General features: G+C 41.3%; 1 protein-coding gene across 6 annotated transcripts in view; it reads right to left on the bottom strand.

The window, feature by feature from the left end:
• XRCC4 (X-ray repair cross complementing 4) overlaps positions 1-19,206 on the bottom strand; it is a 142,911-nt gene that overhangs the window by 75,744 nt on the left and 47,961 nt on the right. For all 6 annotated transcript variants that reach the window (XM_063180823.1, XM_063180826.1, XM_063180824.1 and 3 more), the window contains 3 exons: positions 11,692-11,858; positions 6,959-7,111; positions 6,473-6,573 (listed from right to left, as the gene is read on the bottom strand). In XM_063180823.1, the coding sequence (XP_063036893.1) occupies positions 6,473-6,573; positions 6,959-7,111; positions 11,692-11,858 (421 nt within the window). The remainder of the gene's footprint in view (positions 1-6,472; positions 6,574-6,958; positions 7,112-11,691; positions 11,859-19,206) is intronic.

Here is a 19,206-nt window from a genome sequence, read left to right as displayed (position 1 = left end):
GAGGAGCTGCTACAGACCTGGGAACAGCCACAGGTGACAGCAGAGTCTGCTGGAATGTGCTGCTCCCTGGTGTGCCAGCACCTGCAGCATCCAGGGCTTGCTGGCTGCCACGGACAGACAGCCCCAGCTGAAAATAAGGGTTTTCATCCCAGTGTTCAGGATCACCACCCTTTCTTCCTCAAGAATGAATACTTCTCCTTGTTGAAAGGATCCCCCAACAGTGCTAAACCAAATGTCAACTCTTCTGAAGTGACAGTGTTCTCAAAAACTGAACGCAAATGCACTGTGTTTTCTGCATATCAATTATCTGGTTTTCAGTATATCATGAAATATGCCAAAATATTTTTGATGCTGTTTCTTCTGAATTACAACTGGCTGGGGGCAGGATCAGATGGGAAATTGGGAAGGAATTGTTCCCCTCAGGGACGGGGTGGAATTCCCAGGGCAGCTGGGGCTGCCCCTGGATCGCTGGAAATGCCCAAGGCCAGGCTGGACAAGGCTTGGGGCAGCCTGGGACAGCGGGAGGACAAAGTTCAAAATGAAATTGTGTGACAGAGGTTTGCTGGGCAGGCTTGCATCTCACTGTGCACTGAATTCAGTCACTGCTGTGGTCCATAATACAAGTATTGAAGAATAGTTTGGTGTAATAAAAATAATCCCTGCCAGGTCCTTTAATTGCACCAGATCCCAAAAGGAGCATTACCCTGGGTGCTAAACAAATGCAGGGACTGTGCAGTAAAGCAGAGACAGAAGCTGGAATGGGGATTGCCCCTGGCAGGAGTTTCCTGCTCACCTGAGAAGCAGTGGCTCTTCAGCTGGGCACTGGAGGAGGATGAGGCAGAGCAGGGCACAGCTCCAGCTCCACTCAAGTTGCAGTTTCACAACTGGGGAGGTAAATTCTCTACCAACAGGTGTCAAAATAGGCTTGAGAAATGATTCCATTATTCATGGAAGGAGATAAGGCACTGCTTCATTGATGGATTTAATTGTGACTTATTTACTCAAGAACTTTATGTCACTTATTCTCCTTTGTGTGACCATATTAACTCCCTCCCCCCCAAAAATGAAATAATTCCACCTCTGTTCAAAGTGCACATTGCTGAACTGTTGAAATTAACCTGGTTTTTCAGTTGAGGACAGGAAAAAAAACAACACTGGATTCATGGATGTGCATCAAGATTGTAATCAACAGCTGGGTCTGAAAATGATTCTAAAATAAGGCTCTTACAATTTAACTTAAATATACTAAAGGCAGTTAATTTGACGATTTATGCAGAAATTAAATAGCACTGAAAAACATTTTACAACTCACCAAGGAAATAAAAGGTCCTTCATGTGTGACATTTATTAGTATGTGGATTACACAACAACAAACATTTTTAAATTTTACATTAATCAATGTTGTTGCACCTAACTGTGCAGTGTCATCATTAGCTGCTCTAATTTTTTTGATCAATCACCAAACTTTCAACAGCAATATACTTAACAAAGTATAAATCTGACTCTGTCAGTTACAGAATTTCATCGAATAATGACTCATTTTGGTGAAACCACATTCAGCTGCATCACTGTAAATGCTGAAGAAGGAACAGAAAGAAGGTGTGTAGAGAATATGCAGAGATAGAAGAAATTTTGATAATTTTCATAGAAATATGTCAAGGTAATGTGTTGTAAATCCCTCTTAGCACAATACTCACAGAGGATTTTTAAAGGGGCATGGAACATTATGATACTTTTACTGTAAATGCATTTTGACCATGACACCTGCTGTAACACAGAGGGAAACCAGTTTGGCCACCACAACTATTTCAGAGGCACAAAACCATCAGGTTGTAGGGGAAAAATCAGTATCAAGTTTCAGGGAGAAGAAAAGAAAAGGTATCTACAGCTTTAAGGGAAAGGGGAATGAGATTATTCCTCAGGATGAACCATTTTCAATTACAGCCTGACAAAAAGAGAAATAATTTAAACCCGTGGTAAATTAAGATGGCTAAGTACTAAAACTCCTAAAAACCAGACTTTTAAAGAGAGGTCTTCACAGATGGAATTTTAACTGCACAGCACAGCCGGGTGCTGTTACAACAGGCTTTTTTTATTATTATTAACTTTGATCAAAGCTTATTAACCAGCAGCACCGAGCCATCAGTGGCTTGGACTACACAGGAGAGCTAATTAAATTTAAAGTGCCACTAAGTCCTGAGGGCATAACACACAATCCCCAAGGCAGGAGCTTGGATGGAGGGGGTGAGAACATTTGCATGGTGAGGCAGTGGGAGATGGCAAGGTGCTCGCTCTTATTTACTGTGCGCTCTGCAGAGATTTTAGTAGAACCACTTCTGAACCTGTCCTCATCATCAAACACGCAGAAAAGTGTGGGCACTAAATGTCTGGGGAAATGTGGGATATTTCCACACAACTCGGCAAGAAACACAGATCATAAAATTTTATTTGATCCAACAGGGCAGATCATGACATCCCTCCTTACCCTAAGGAGAGGTAACTCCTACCAATTATAATGTGAAATATAACTAAGGAAAATAAAACGAGATGCAAGCTGACTGTAAATTGGTGCACAGCAGCCTTGTTCTGTCCAGAGGCAGACACATATAATGGCATTTATAAAATAAAATAACAACAATAAATCATTAAACAATTTCTTCCTACATCCCACCTGCTATGTTATCCTTCTGATCTACAATAGATTGCAATAATTAAATCTTTCCCTGCAGTTTTGTCATATACCTGGGAGGAGGGATAATATTCTCCTTTCTGGTGACTTTCCAGGCACTGTGAGGAGTAAACTGTTACCCTCCATCTCCCTTTCAAACTCCTGGGACGGCAGCAGAGAGGGGGAACATTTATCCCATCCTTGCTCTTGTTTTAAAAGCCTCCTCATAGGTGAACCACTAAAACATTTTTCAGTTAATAACAGGAGCTGATTTGCAGGGCAAAGCCACTACTTCCAACCGTGATATCAAATTATGATTTATCAGACTGCTATTGTGATTTCAGGATCACGAGGAGGAAGGGCTCAGTAAACAAAACCAGTATAATTCAGTGCAGAGGGGAAGAAAGAGGAATCTGTAACAACTGGGCTGTCCCTAACCAGAATAGGCGTTTCTCTATCCTACAATGACAGAAACATCTTGTAGCATCGTGCTGAGTCACCCACTCGCTCCTGTGGGCCTGGAGGAGCTCAGGCTGGTGATTTCTGGGGGTTGTGGTTTGTTTTTTTCCCCTTAAAGAACAATTGTGTCCAGCTGGCACCAGCGCACCAAGGGAATCACAGCCTTACCCCACTCCACACCTTCTGAGAGATTTCCAGCTCTGCTCCAGATGGGGGAACTTTGCTGAAGCACCACTACAGAAAACACCTGGATCTGGTAACTCTGGGAATCTCACCAGCCCCGGGGCAAAACCTCAACCAGCCAAAGCCAAACCAACCCTGTCCTGCTCCCCAGAAACGTCCCTGGCACTCCATGCACGAGGAGCAGCAGCAGCATTTCCCTCATCTCCTCCTTCCTCTCTCAAGCAGGAGCTCACGGGCATTTCAAGGACCTGGCACAGCATCTGTAGCTGCTGCTTCAGAATTTATTGAACTGCAGTGAGAGCTGGAGCTCTGTGCCTGTCTCATCCTCACATTCACAGCCCTAAGCAAGGTTTCAAATAAATTCCTCCCATGCTCATGGCATGGCAGGCAGAGCTCTTGTGAAGAATCACACACAGTGTTATTTATAAATGTATTATTATTTATAAACATTTTACTATTTCTAAGGAGTGTAATTATCATCAGCTTTATTTCTGAGTGCTTTAAAATACTTACTAATTCCATTTTAATTTCTCCCTTTACACTAGCAAGCATTAACTACATTAGTGTGTAAGCAAGACAAAAACTACCATGTTTCAGTTCATCTTTGCTTTAGGCTAGGAAGCGGAAATTGCTGTGAGAAAGCAAATCATAAATCAAACACACAAATCACACTGGAAATGCCAAAAAAATAAGAAATTTTAAGTAAACTTTTAGGCTCCAGATTCTGCCCCTTTACAAAGATTGCAATTAATCATTCTTACTAATTTTCTTAATATATTTCTTCAGTGCATCTTGTTACAATATCTCCATCAGATTAACACCAGACTGATAACTAAATAAGGTATTCAATTTTCTTTTAATAAACATCAGCTGGTTTTTCCTCCATATCCACTGAAATACCCTGGCATTTGAATGCCCCAAAAATTCAAGAAGAACAATTATTGGTGGTTAAGAAAAACTGTCAGAGTTTTAAACTCTGCAATTCAACAAATCCTGATCTTTTTTTTTGCTGATTTTGCAAACGATCATGATTTTGAAAATTATTTTGTCTGAATTTCATAGCTTCTGTGTAACATTCCTATGAGCTGCTAGAACAGAGTTATCTTGTGATGGAACCACCACGTTTTCCCCTCCCAACACAAACCCAATCACTTGCTGAGCACTGCTGCTTTTTCAATTAATAGTGAATTATTTAGACATGCACATATACAAATGCACTTTTACTGTGCATCTATGTGTGCATACACACACCTGCTTTCACTTTCCTTCAAAGAAGTTTTTTAATTATGACCTCTCTTTTGTGGGTTTCACCAATATCTACTGAAACTACCTCAATAATCTTCTAATTCTCATTGACTCCTGCAATGACATTTCAAGTCCAAAAGGGAAAGAAATACAGTGATGAAGTAGAATATAGGAAAACTAAGATAAACATAAAAAAAATCCCAAATATTATCTGTCTTATCTTTTATGTCTTACAGTCCTTGATGCTTCATGTAGCTTTGAGCTTCACTATCCACTCATTCCATTCATCCCTGAATTACTGTTTTCCGCATAAAGGCATGATCTGCCTCTTTTTGAGTGTGAAAATTCTAGGACAGACTTCAGATATTCATCACCCAGCTGTGCTTTCCCATTGTTCACTGGGAGAGAAAGCTGTGCACACAGGAGGAGCAGCAACTGACCTCAGGGATATTCACTGTGAGGGCCCACCAGTGCCATTGCCTTGAAAAACTCAACTGTGTTACCCAGAGCATTGACTTTATGCTCTTTTCATGTTGTCTGCAAATTTTGCATCTGAACTCTTCCAGTCAGGACCAAAACCCTGAGGACTGCATCCCTCAAAGACAAAAGAAAGTACATTTTTTGTTGGCACCTAAAATAAAAACACAGCTGGTGTATTTTCCAGTCCAGTCCCTCGTGGTTGCCTGAGCAGGGCAGTAGTTGTTGTTTTCATTATTAAATCCATATCTCTGTCTCAAAACTCCCTCTGAGCTAGTTAGGCCCCACTGAATTTAGAAGAAGACTCCACACCTTCCACTATTCCCTGCCTTTTCACAAAACAAATTTCTCATCATGTTACCTGAACTGAACAATTAGCACCTGACAGCAAAGACTTCTGGAGACCTCAGTGCAGCATTAAATTATTTCTTTCTGTGATCACAATTTCCTCCTCTTGTCTGAAGCTCTGCCCACTTTATATAAAGCCAGAAATTCCTCTGCAAACAGACCCCCATGAGTGACCAAGGTGTTGGCCACTGGCACCAGGGTCCCAAACACTTCCAGCTCCCAATGGGAAGCACACAAAATTGCTGTTTTACAGGAAAACATTGCTGTCTGGATTACCTTTACCTGTGGTGGAAATAAAAAGCTCCAGTGAGAGAACGCACAGCAACCTTTGAAGACCTTAAGGGAAGTTTTTGTATCTATTTTTATACACATATGTGTATATATCTATACAAATATATAAACAAACGATATTACAACTATCAATGCAGTTTTGAAACTTTGATAGCATTTGCCCTGGGTATTCCCACTAGTTTATCACAAACATGCCAAAATTCTGATTCACAGTTAAATATTTTGTACTGCATAATGTGCCATCACTGCATCCCACACACTTTACAAGGCTCTAGTCCTGGAAGAATTCATCAGATTAAGTTTCATGAGCATCTTCACAAGGCCAAAAATTCTCTGACAAATAAGTGGATTCTGCTATAAATACACTTTCATTCCATTTATGCACACAGCTCTTTTTATAGCTGTTAAACCTCCCCTCTTTCCCCTTTTTAAACACTATTGAAACTGTCAGGAGCTACCTTTTACACTTTATCAATCACGGCACACACATCATGATTCCTAGAATTTAAAATGGAATTGTTGATGGTTCGGATACTGTTAGACTGTCATTAGTTCTGCAAAGTGTGTAATTTGTCACTTTGCAAGAAATGACAGTGCCTTCACTCGTGCAACATGCTTTTAAACCTCCCCTCTCTAATTTGAAAATGCCAGTATTGTACTCTGCTCCAGGAGAGGTATTTTTGAGGCTTGCTGGCTGGCTTGTCACAAAGCAATCTGTCAGGTAGCATTTTGCCTTCCTTAAGGTTTATTCACACAAAGCCTGTCTGTGATATAACACAAAGACAATGCTTTCTGTCTTACCTGATGACGACGAGGCCGATGCTGGATTTTCACTTTCCTCATCAGTGCGGGCATCATAGTTTTCTTTCTTTACAACCACCTGAGCATCAGCTATAATATCCCTAAAAACAACAAAAGAAAGGGAAAGAAATGAAGGTATTTTTGCTTCTCAAAGGAATTAAATAATTCAGGGAGAATATGTGCGAAATCACCACCTATGGAAAGGGCAGGGTCATGATCCTATTGGAAAATCAACTGCAGCCCAGCAGAAAGCAGGAGAGCTCCATCAAACACTCACTTCTTGGCTACAGCACCCACAGCAATCTGCTGCTGCTTGCAGGGATGCCAGAAAGAATCCTCCTCTCCCCTGACTTGCAGGATTGGTTTGGATAAGCCAGCACTCAGCCAGGAAGAACTGTCACTCACTGTCAGGGCCAGGGAGATGGAACCTGAGCTAAGCTAAACTCACATGTGCACCACACCAAGAAACCCAGGGAAATTAAATACCTGGAGCACTTGGCATCTGCTGTGGATTCTTCAGCTTCACTCAACATCTTCTGCAAGCTCCTTATCTTTGCCTTCTTTTCATTCAGCACCAAAATAAACTTCCTGTAAAGGTCTGCCTCCAGCTGCTCTTTGGCTTTCACGCATTTTTCCAGCCTGCAGCACAAAATTAACTGTTACACCAGTTCCTCTGTTTCCTAGAAGACAATTCTGTCCTGAGGCCAGCCTGGAATCCCCACTCCAAACCACGCAGGACTGGTCCAGCCCCTTGTGTCTGAAACAGGCCTGAATAAGCTTTTTTTTGTTGTTGTTTTTCCACAGAGAAGTGCAATGAGCTCTGCTTCCAAAAGGGAGAAGTTCCCCGATGTGAACCTTTCTTTTCATGAACTTTTTTTTTATTTTTGGTATGTTCTTGCACACCTCCACCCAAGACAACTAAAATTTAAACAGGCAAATGTTCTTTATTTTCAATGCTGAATCACAACAGTGGGCATACACCTTAGGAGGAAACACATAATGAGATTATAAACAGATATGATTCACCTAGACAGGCTTCAATCTGTGCCACACATTGGTGTGAAATATATTTGAAGAGGAAAAGAAAATTTCAAAATATAAAAAATGCCTAGAAGCTCTTAATATCTTCAGAGGAAAATATACTTCAGGTTTTTAAAAAAATTTAGTATTGATCTATGTGGGTAGATTAATGTCAATAAAAGGAAGCACAATGGGAGTACTAAAATAAGAATATGGGTGTTTGAACTCTCATAAGCAAAACTGGAATACAAGCAAACCCGAGCACAGCAAATCAAGTGATTTGTGGCAAATGTAATTCTGTATTTAATTATTGTATTTCAAAACCTTTCAGTCCTTGGGTTGAACCACAAACATTTTATTAGCTGTGTACACAAGAAGCAAATAAGTATCTTGATAGTTTTACTTATCATAGTAAGTATAGTAGTCATGTCAAAATCATATTTTTCACCAGCCTGTGCAAGGCTGTAAAAAAGTTTAGAATGCTTGTTATGCTATTAAACCCAGACATGTAACAGACTTTAAAAATATTAATGTATAAGGCAAAAGATTTCAACAGACTTCCTACATAAATACTAATTATTTTGTTCACAGATCAAAACCATACATGATGTAGGAAGCAAGACAATAGCAAAAAAAAAAATCTCACCATTTTTATGTTGCCGTGAAATGTATGAAATCTCATGAAGTATTAAGCCTACTGTTAAATGCTTTAGGGATATGCTTGATAGTTGATAAATAATTCATCTAATTTAAATGCAAATAGCAGAACATCATTACCATACAGATCAGTTCAATAATTCCTAAATGAAAGATCATAGGTACTAATCAACTACCAGGAGACTTCCCACCTACAAAAGGGAAGTTAACTGTTTAGTGGGGAATAAATAGACAATTCACAAAGAACCATAAGCCCTAATGCAAGGCCCAGAAGAGCCTGGACATGCTTGATACTAATTATTTCTGTATACATAAAAATGGGGGGAAAAAGGATTTTGTCTAAAATATGCTAATCTTGTCTGTATCAAATCCCTTAGAATAATCCCCTCTCCCACACATAAACCAGGGAAAGTTTGCTTTGACAAGGCACTCGTTTGTGGTGGAGGAGTTGAGGCTGGTCCAAATATTGAGAAATGTGGCTGACTTGGCCAAAAAAATGCCATTTAAGATAACTTCAGTGACGTCCTTGAGTGCTGCAAAGACATCCCCTGATGAAAACCCACTTAAAAGGAAACTTCAGTGAAGTGAAGCTGATGCTGCCTGGGCTGTGAGTAGTACAGTGGAGAAACCAACTGCAAGACTAACCAATTTCTTCAGTCTCATGAGAAAAAAATTAGCATCTTGAATATTAGAATTAGAATATTAACTTTTCCCTCTGGGCAGAACCAATTAGTAGTAGGCCATCAGTTAATCTTATATGATTGTTTTCATTTACATGAACACCTTTTTAAAATTTTTCTCTCCCATTATTCAAAGCTGTCCACATCCAAATACATTCTCCACACACAGAATGGCATTAATTTGGCAGAACACAGAATATTACAAAAGCTTCACATTAATGCTGTACTTGCAGCTTATATGCCTTTAAAATACACTTTTATATGGCATATCTGATAGTTTAGCAGAAACCAGTAAAAGGCAATGGTCAAACAGCCACTGCTAGGGACTATGACAAACAATAAACTGAGAAATTAATTATAAAAAACAAGATTTCTGGTGCTGACCCAACACAGAACAATCACACATGCTCTACAGAGGTGAACGTGAGCTATGAAACTTAATGGCTTTTCTTTAATTATTAGTGGCAACCTTCACAATCCAACACTATGAAGGAAATAATTCAGCATCTCTGGTATTCATCCCTGTTCCCAGTGCTCTGAAATAATTCCTGGATCCCACGGCACCTCTCCCTTGCATTTCAGATTCACCCTTCCCCCAGCATTGGAAATGGTATGGAATGTTGATGAGCTAATGCTAAAGACTCAGTTTCAAGCCCAAAGTACCTAGCTTGCATTTTTATAACCTGCTTGTGGTTTAAATATACTGTCACAGCAGATGACCACAACATAAACTGGCAGCTATTTTGAATTTGGCTTGTCTCTCAAATTTTGGACGTCCAAAACCAAAATGCGTACCCCGCGCCCAAACCAGAAATTGGATTTTTATTGTTCAAGGAATTATTTTGCAACAGGTTATTATTACTTAATATTTGCCACCTCCATTATCATGGAATCACAGACTGGCTTGGGTTGGAGGGCCTTAAACTCCAGCCAGTCCCACCCTGCCATGGACAGGGACACCTTCCACTGTCCCAGGTTGCTCCAAGGCCCAGTGTCCAACTTGGCCTGGAAATAATTTGCCTTGAATTTTCTATAAGAAGTAAAGAAAATAGCTATTGGCCTTGAATTTTCTATAAGAAGTAAAGAAAACAGCTGTTGTGCTCTGATATTTTAACTCTTCCATCCCTGAGGTGTACGCACACAGACACACACACTCAAATCCAGGCAGCCACTTGCTCACCGAAACCTCCGTGACGGTCAACAGAATTCAAACAGGGAAATGGAAAGGGGATTATTGAATAATTCCACCCAGTGCCCCACGACTGAGGGGCAGAGGAGCAGGTCTCAGAAGCCTGCCTGCTATGTTTTAATTCCAACCAAGCCCTGAGGAGAGAGGCTGTGAGCAGAGGGAGCTGCAGGGGCTGTGGGGCTGGTGTGCCCTGGCTGCAGTTCTGCACACCACGCGCTCTGTATTTGATGTTCCAGCACTCAGCACCGTGAGTGGTGCAGGATGTAAATCCTGAATTCCTGCCTCCTGAACAAAGACAGGCACAGCTTTGTTCAGCTCGGGGCAACTCGCTGCTGTTTGGAGCTCAAACAGCAAAGGGAGGCAGCAGGGTAGAACGGGGTTGTGGGAAAAAGAATAAAAAAAAAAACACACCAAAAATAAAAAAAATAAAAATAAAATAAAAAACAACAAACAAACAAACAAAAATAAAACAAAAAAAGTCAAAAAATAAAACCAAAAAATAAAACCAAAGATCCCCCAAACAAAACAAAAAACCATCCCCAAAAACCCCCAAAGAACCAAATGAAAAAGCCCAATACTTCTTGAATGAAAATGATTTCTGAATTATTTTCATTCTGCATTTAACAGACATGACTAAAGACTGGTGACCATAAAACCTTCAGTGTATATTCTGAAAAATCATTTTTCATCTACTCAAAACTATAAACATGCTAAAGAAATCCACCAGCTTGCACTGAGAACAAAGTCTGACTTCTGAGAACAAACACAACTCTGACTTTTTTTTTTTTTTCCTTATTCCTCCTTTTCTTTGGGGTTACTCTGTAAAAGTGCCACCCCACCATGGAAATTGATACAAGCACTAATGCCTCTTACACATCAGCGTGTAATGCAGCACAGAACGCAGGTTATACAATACACTATTGCTCAATTACACTGTTAAGCACTAAAACACTACTTAGGGAGGCCCTTTGCTTGTCAGGGAGACTGTCAGGAGAAACTGTTACTCATTTTAATGAGAGGGAAACAAAACTAACTCCTCCCAAAAAGTCGGCTCTCTTCTTCAAGGTAAATTAACGCAAATTAGCTGCATTCTTTCATCAGTCTTCCTAGATTGTGCGTTTTTTCAGGTAAAGCTACAGAAAAGCAAGACAAATCTCCCTCAAAGAGTTATATGCTTACTGAAACAAGCACAGATTATTTCACTACAGAATGATAGACAACTCAGATTGTAAATGCTGCAGCAATTACAAAAATCTCTTGAAAAATAATGGTGCTTTTTCCTATAATACTGCACTCATCTTTCAATTCCGGCTTCCTCAACAAAGAAAAGAGATGAAAGAAACAGTAATTTATTCCCCACTCAAAAATGTAAATAATTTACACTGCCAGTCCTAAGATTCATAGGAAATAATATTAATGAAAAGGCTTCCTAAGGAAAGTGGAGCTAATTCCACAGATTTTGAGGTGTTTGGGACTTTTTTCAAACACAGAAGCTAAAACCACCTTTAATTGCAAATTATTTGCATCAGTTGCATCTTTATCAAAGGAAGGAGATCTACAACCACATGGGCTGTGGTTACCTGAGCTCAAAACATGTCTCAAATGAATAAAAATTTCTGACCACTGCTGCTGAGCTTCTCAGGTGTCACCTGTGAATCTGCCTGGGAACTCACCTCTTCTCCGCCTTGCCCCAGTTGCTCAAAAGCCCTTCATTTTGCCTCTGCAGATGCTCAGTTTTGGCCTGCAGCTTCCCCAGGCTGTCCAGGCAGTAACCAATGAGTTCCTTGATCACCTCTGCTGGGTTTGGGACTTCCTGCAGCTTCAGAGATCCAAGTCTGAACTGAGACACAAAGAAAGAATGAATTATTTCAGCTGAACAAGAAACTTCACCGAGGCTTCCCCCCAGTAAACTTGAATACATCTTTAACAAGCATAAGAAATACCTTACAGTCCTCCAGTTTAAAGGGAGATAATAATTTTGTCATGCAGAGAATGGAGGAATATGTGGAATAATCTACATGGTAATTATTTCCAGAGGGCCACAATGTCGAGAAGGACTCTGCAGCATCTGTGGGCTGGGCGGGCTGCACAAGGGATCGTGCCGAGGGGATGCCATCAACGCAGCCCAACATGTGCAGGGGCTGCCAGAGCACGGGCCGGGCTCTGCTCGGCGCTGCCAGTGCCAGCAGCAGCAGCAGCGGCCATCGAAGAAAGGGCAGCGAGGGGCAGGGCAGCAGGAGGGAGAACTTGTGTGCATGGAGGGACAGCAGAGCCCTGGAACAGCTGCCCAGGGAGGGCCGGGAGTGTCCCTGTGTGGAGCCATCCCAGCCCCAGCTGGGCACCTTCCTGTGGGGATGCACCACATCATCCCCAGACACCCCTCCCAACCCCAAATATCCTGGGATTCTGTTAGTCTGTAATTTATGCAGCTAATCTGAAAAATCTAGCCAGTAAGTTGTCACCTCCAGGGTTCAGACAGCAAGTTCTTAGTCTTAAAAGGACTCCCCCAGTTAAACAGGCAGCCTCATCAAGCCAGTGAGGTGAAAGGATCTGTAATGAACCACTGTGACAGCAGTGGGGATGCTGTACAGGATATACAGGAGGTTTGAACACATTTGTTTTGCCTGGGATAAACAACAGAAAACTGTTGTTTTAGTCATATTAAAGGAAGAATAGCTCAGCCATGCATAGAAACCAGTGCCAGCTGAGCTATAACCATGCAAGCCTGGGTGAAGACCCATTAATATCCAACACAACAGTTTGAGGGAGTAGAAGAAGGAGGAGGGGTTGTCTCTCATCTTCAAAAAGACTGACATATATTTTATGGCATTTCCCTATGGAGGGAAGTATTACCCTTCTCTCCAACTTGAATACATAGCTATAACATCTTTAAAAAGGTCAGAAATATAAGTGGTACACACTAGGGAAGTGTTCACTCTGTGTTGTGGCACCTCACCTATGAAAAATAGAAATGCGGTTTGATTTGATTTTCTCCCTATTTACTTGGGAGGGCATCGAAAATTACATAAAAGACACCTATTTAAAAATGCCTATTGCTTGTTACCCTTTTAAAGTGCAAGTTTCACTAATGCCATGCATAAGTTTTGGCTGAAAAAGGCCCGGTAAGAGCTGCTCACAAAGCTATCAAAGAGATTGTTGGAAACAAGCAACAGCCCTTCCACGTGGACCTTTTTATCTGTGGAAGTCTCTGCCCCAACGCACGATACCACCCTGACCTCCTTCAGCAAGGTCAGCCTATCAGAAAACGTGGAAAACACCAAGGTTTAATTTCCAATTAGCCACCAAATTCACATGTGCTGTCTCTAAAGCCTTGTTGTCTTTAGCAGGCATGCATCTGATGGCTACAGATGAAAAGATGCTTTTAATTTATTTTTGGAAATTAGATTACGCTATCAGTAGCCCGCAGATTGGCGCGCACCCCCTGAATATCACACTTGCTGTCTGACAGCAGTAACAAAGATGCACGTTTGTGTAAAGGAAACTGTTTTTCATCACTTGCAAGCCACCACCATGCTATTTGGATAAAGAATTCACAGAGATAGAGAGGCACGGTAGCACAGATAAATAGCATCACAACCTTTTACCGTGAAGGAAATAGCAAGGAGAGCACATCATCCTTGTCTTCTGCCTTAATACATTCAACTGAGATCAGGTATAGGCAAATCTATTTGATCAGGATAAACAAATTGCAGTTTTCACTGCACAGAAAGAATAAAAAAATGCATAATCCTGAAATAAGTTAGAGTAGCAGTTGAATTATTCTGAAAACCTGCACAACCAAAATCACAGCAGACACTCCAAATGCAATTGCAATGATAAAAAAAAAGCCCAACACTGCTACAGGGACACAGAATATGTGTCCATCTTTGTAGGGGTTGAAGTCCAACACTGACTTTAATTTGACTTTAACTGACTTCTAAACTGACTTGAACTGACATTTAAATCTTTAATTTAGCCTTTAGCTCAGGCTTCATGTGAAGCAACTGACTATAACCTCCTCTCTCACTATAAAATTTACTGTCCTCCTGTCTTGGACACTGAAACCTGTGGACCATTTCTATGAGGACCACAGAGGTGAGCAGAGCAAGCCCATCACCAGGAGGCCTAAATTTATCATGCAGGTGCTGACAAATCAGCTAAAAAAAAGGAAAAAAAAAAATAGTAAGGTTTTCTGCAAAACAAGCGTTCTTCTCTATCTCTCCTCCTCCAGTAGCCATCTAATCTTAATTTAGGATAGCTGTGGGGAGCACATTATCCAGCTACCTCCAGGAAAACACAGAATGTTTGGATACAGCCCTGATTAAAACAAAACTAACGCGACAGCCTGGAATAGTGGAAGGCGTCCCTGCTCGTGGAAAGGAGTGGAACGAGATGGGCTTTGTGGTGCCTTGTGATCCCGGATTGCGTGGTCGCGCTCTGCCTCCCTCACACAAAGTGCACCAAAATCCCCTTCCCTGAGGCCGTTCTTCCAGCAAGGAATTGTTTCACACCAGCTCTTTAACAGGCAGGGATGTCAGCACTAACAATAGCAACGCTGCTATCTCGGCAAATTACAGCTGAGTGGTGTATGCCCCACCAGGAGCCCGGTGCTGAGAGGCTGATAAGCCAAAAAGGCCCCCGGAATTCCCAAAGCAGCGCTAAAAACAACGTCAGGAAAAAAAGAAATCTCAAGGCAGTTCTGCTCTAGAGCCCTGCTGGCATCCTGAACTGGAAAGTGGACTGGTAGAGGAGAAAATGACCAAATAACACAATTTTACGTCCAAGGATTCTGAATTTGGGACGGGCGTGTGAATTGCAGACATAACTCTATTAAAATTAGGCGTTGTGGGGGGGGAAAAGTGCATCATTAAAAAGGAGATGCTCGTTTTCCCCACACACCGCCAAGATTTTCCTCGCAGCTCAAGCAACAATCAGCGCAGTTATTTGTCCTTCACCGCCAAAGCCACGGCAGGGGAGATGCAAACAGCCCCAGGGAGAGGCGGTGGAAGCGGTCAAAGATCAGGACGCCACAACAAACAGTTAACCGGGTGGCACGTCGAGATAAACAGCTCCTGCTTACTGCAGGAGTGAAAGAAAACATCATTAACACCTCACTAAGCTAATTTGACAAGCAACGTGTCTTTGGTTTGGATCACGCTTCCGAGGTGATCTGGTAAATTTGTAACGGTGAATTTTAAATTTTTCCTTTTTGTTAGCTTTGTAAATTCCTGCACTTTGCTGCTCCCCCGATGAATTTAAATTTCTCACCATCCTTACAGCTGCTGTAGCTCTCTGGCTCTGCATCATCTGCAGATGTAACTAATGTGCTTTCTACTTCCCCTTTCAGATCATTCAAGAAAACATTATGTAAAACACTGAAGCACTAAACACTTCATTTATACAGAGAGGGAGCAGGCCTGGAAGAGGTCCCAGGGGACAACAGACTGACTGTGACTGATACACTGCTGCCCTTCAATATCTGTTCTACTGTTTGTTGGAATTTTATTTTTTCAATCTTTTTTTTTTAAAGGTGTAAGAAGATGAAGACACAAGCATTTAGAAAACTGTGTTCTCTTAATCAAAAATCAGTCATCATGTATCCACCAGACCTTGTATTTTGAGCTTAAGAAATAAAAACAAGAATTAGAAGCTTATGAAAAAAATCTCATTTTCCCCTGACCACTCACCCTGCCCACTATTTCCCTTCTAGGGATGAAGAAAGAAATGATCATAATGATAAGACAAAATATTTCAGAAATAACTGAAAAGTTTCTCAGTTTTTCTTCTAGGTGCTAATGCTTATGGGAAGATGTGCTTCACATAAGGAAATAACAGGTATTAAAAAATGATACAACACATTTTTCATACAAGATTCCAAAACTGAAAGTTTCATTATTGTATAGAGACAGTGAATTTTAATTTTTTATTAAGTAACACTTAATCTGCTATTTAATCTTTGCATCACTTCACTAATTATGAGAGTTATGATATCTAAGGCAATAATTATCAGAAGTTATGCACTGAAAGGAGACATTCACACAGCAATGCCTCTTTTCTAAGGCAGAATCTGAAACTAAACACTAACAGTGAGTTTACTTCAAATAACAACAACTTTTCACTGTGTCTATTTGAAAAAAGAAATCATGCTGGAAACTCTCATTACATCTGCTTTGCTGGTTGTGATTTCTCTCTGTATTAGTAAAATATTCTAACAACCTTTTCTAACAATATTTTTTTACCCACAGTATATTTAAGGAATTCTGTACTACCATGAAATTAGATAGATTCTGTCCTTGTTGTCCTGGCAGGTTATAGCAGATATATAGATATAGATGTATGGATAGATATGTATATTATATTTGTGAGATATCTCTCTCCTATTAAATCTTAACCCACAGTATTTCAATTTTTCCTTCTCTGTTTTGAAAACTATTTAACAAGTAATTTTTGGAGAGAGCACACTTCACAGACACTTAGGTCTGATTTTGAAATGAAAATATTCCCAGAGTGTGAGCTGAATTACAGAGGTTTAATCACACAAGCCAACCTTGCACAGGCTGTTACAGGCTCTAACTCAGCTCACTCAGCTTCCACTTCTCCTGCTTCTGAGTGAGACAGAGAGAACTTCTCCTATTCCTATTCCAGAGATCCCCATGCTCTGCCCCTAAAACAGCATTTCAGACTGAGCTAGCACATCCTCACACACAGACGCTGCCTCCTGCAAGGTATTGCCCAAGCAATGTCCTTTCCCCGGGGAAACATCAAAGAGGAATTTGTGGAGCAGCTGTGCAGTCCCTGTCCGGCTGCCTGGAGCCTGTGGAAGCAGCTGTGACCCCTGTGCTGCAGCAGGAAAGCCCTGCAGATCCACACAACAACAAATCCTTTTGTCACTGCCCTGCTCTGAGCACAGAATCACGGAATCAGAGAACGTGAAGGGTTGGGGGGGACCCTAAATGCCACCCCTGCCATGGCAGAGATACCGTCCACTGTCCCAGGCTGCTCCAAGACCCAATGTCCAACCTGGCTTTGGATCCAGGGACAGCCACAGCTGCTCTGGGAACCTGTGCCAGGGCATCCCAGGGAACAATTTCTGTCTAATATCTCAGCTAGATTCCCCCTATTTAAATTTCTACCCATTGCCCCCTGTCCTGTCCCTCCAGCTCCCGACACAGAGCCCTTTCCCTGCAGCCCCTTCACGTCCTGGAAGGTGCTCTCAGGTCTCCACACAACCTGCTCCTTCACAGGGTGAACAAACTCAATTTTCTCAGCCTGTTTTCATAGCAGAGGTGCCCCAGTCCTGCTCACCAGCTCTGTTGGCCACCTAGAGAAATGCTGCTAGAGAAGCTGTTAAAAGCTGTACAGGTGAGCTAACCTGAAACCCCCTACAACACCTTTGTGTACTGCTGGTGCTGAAAGCAAATTCTTTACTACAGAGTCTGATAATTAAACTGGAATTAATTGAATTCCAGAGGAATTGTTACAAAAGGAAGTTGTGCCTTGCCTGTGAGATACAGCAACTTTCCTTTTCTCTGTTGAGAACTGGAGCTCTTGCAAGACAGACAGGCTGTGATTCCCTGTTAAATATCAGCTACCTCTCCTATTCCACAGCTCTGAAATAAGGTAGAATCAACACTTGAATAAAAATAAGCTTTCACTATGAAAATACCTAAGAATTTAAAGGAGAAAAATGTTAATGAAAATTCATGTACAGGGTTAAAGAATATGACCTACAAATGAATGATGCTGACACTTACACAAAGAAAGTATTGTTACAAGCTTGAATCTGGAAAGCATTATACCATTTTTATTTCTTAAGTCAATCAGTGAGTGGTCTTGATTTTTTAAAGCTGTGCCACTATTATCTCAAGGGAAATCATTCAGCAGTAACTATGACATCCCTGGGTGTGGTAATAAAAGGAGTACACTAGACTTGCACAATACAGTGATGACAACGTGAAAGCAGAAGTTGCTTTTGTAACAGCAGACTCTAGGAAGCTAGAAAAAATTACACAGCACCATGGAAGCCAGGAAATCTGTCAGGTTACATCAGACGGTGTAAAAATATGATCACCAACTCCAAAAAAACAAGTTTAACACCAAAACTCTGCCTGCAACAAACTTGCCCCCTGACGAAGGCATTGCATCTACTCTTAGAGCAAAACAGCTGACGTGATTTGAGATTTCTCTCAGGTTTTTACCACATGCTGCAGAAACCTTCAGAATTGCCATCCTATTAGCTCCATGTCCACTGGAAATTAAATTCTTTCTGGATTCACTGTTTTGCATGGGAGCAGCTCCCAAGTACTTTCTGGAGAGTGCTCCACTGTTCCTCACACATCAATGGCACTGCGGGCCCTGTAAGGATTGGGGTGCAAGGAGGGAAACCACAGGGAAATTGGGAACATCCCCAGGTGCCCAAACACACTGATAGCCATCCCCACAAGGACAAGGAAGGCTCTGATCCTTCTTCCACCCCTCATCCAGCCCGTGCTCAGAGGGGGCAGCAGGCTCTGATCCTGAAAGCTCTTGATGGAGTTACTGACGGGGAAGGAGCACTGGAGGTGTGAACATCATTTTCGTGGGACCTGCAGCTCTGTGCAATCACAACAAACAGTGTCACATAAACCCCCTCATAGAGGAATATAACTTTTCACAAGGTTTTCTTCATCTCTTTAGTGTAGCTTGCATATTTTTTCATAATTTGTCTCCTAAACACATACACACATGCCCAATTTGTATCCATTTGTTCCAGGACATACTCTATTCCCTGGCTTAGAATGTTCTTTTCCCTCTGTCATGTTCAGACTCCATAATTTATAGAAAAATAAATCTCTCAGCCAGTATTTTTTTCTGTTGGACTAAAGCTCCATGTAGCTTTGGCTACATACATGTTACTTTCTCTATCCCTCATACCACACAACCTTCCTCTCAAGTTCAGCTTGCATTTCTTGACTGTGAATGACCAGAACTGTACACCTGATTTCAAATATAAACTATGTTGAAGTAGACAGTGAAAATCCACAGAAAACAGGCACAGACTTTAATACTGATAGTGTTCAAATGTCACATAAATCAATTTGAATGTTTCATTTCTTTCCTTTAACTCTGCCACATGTACCCTGTGTAAGAATCATCAGGATATAGGAATTATCTACATTTTAGGATGTCTGGTTCTACAGATAGTCTTG

This window comes from Melospiza melodia, chromosome Z (genome assembly GCF_035770615.1).
Source record: "Melospiza melodia melodia isolate bMelMel2 chromosome Z, bMelMel2.pri, whole genome shotgun sequence".
Classification (NCBI taxonomy): domain Eukaryota; kingdom Metazoa; phylum Chordata; class Aves; order Passeriformes; family Passerellidae; genus Melospiza; species Melospiza melodia.
The sequence above is the reverse complement of the archived record's forward strand: the minus strand, read 5'-3'. Positions and strand labels throughout refer to the sequence as shown.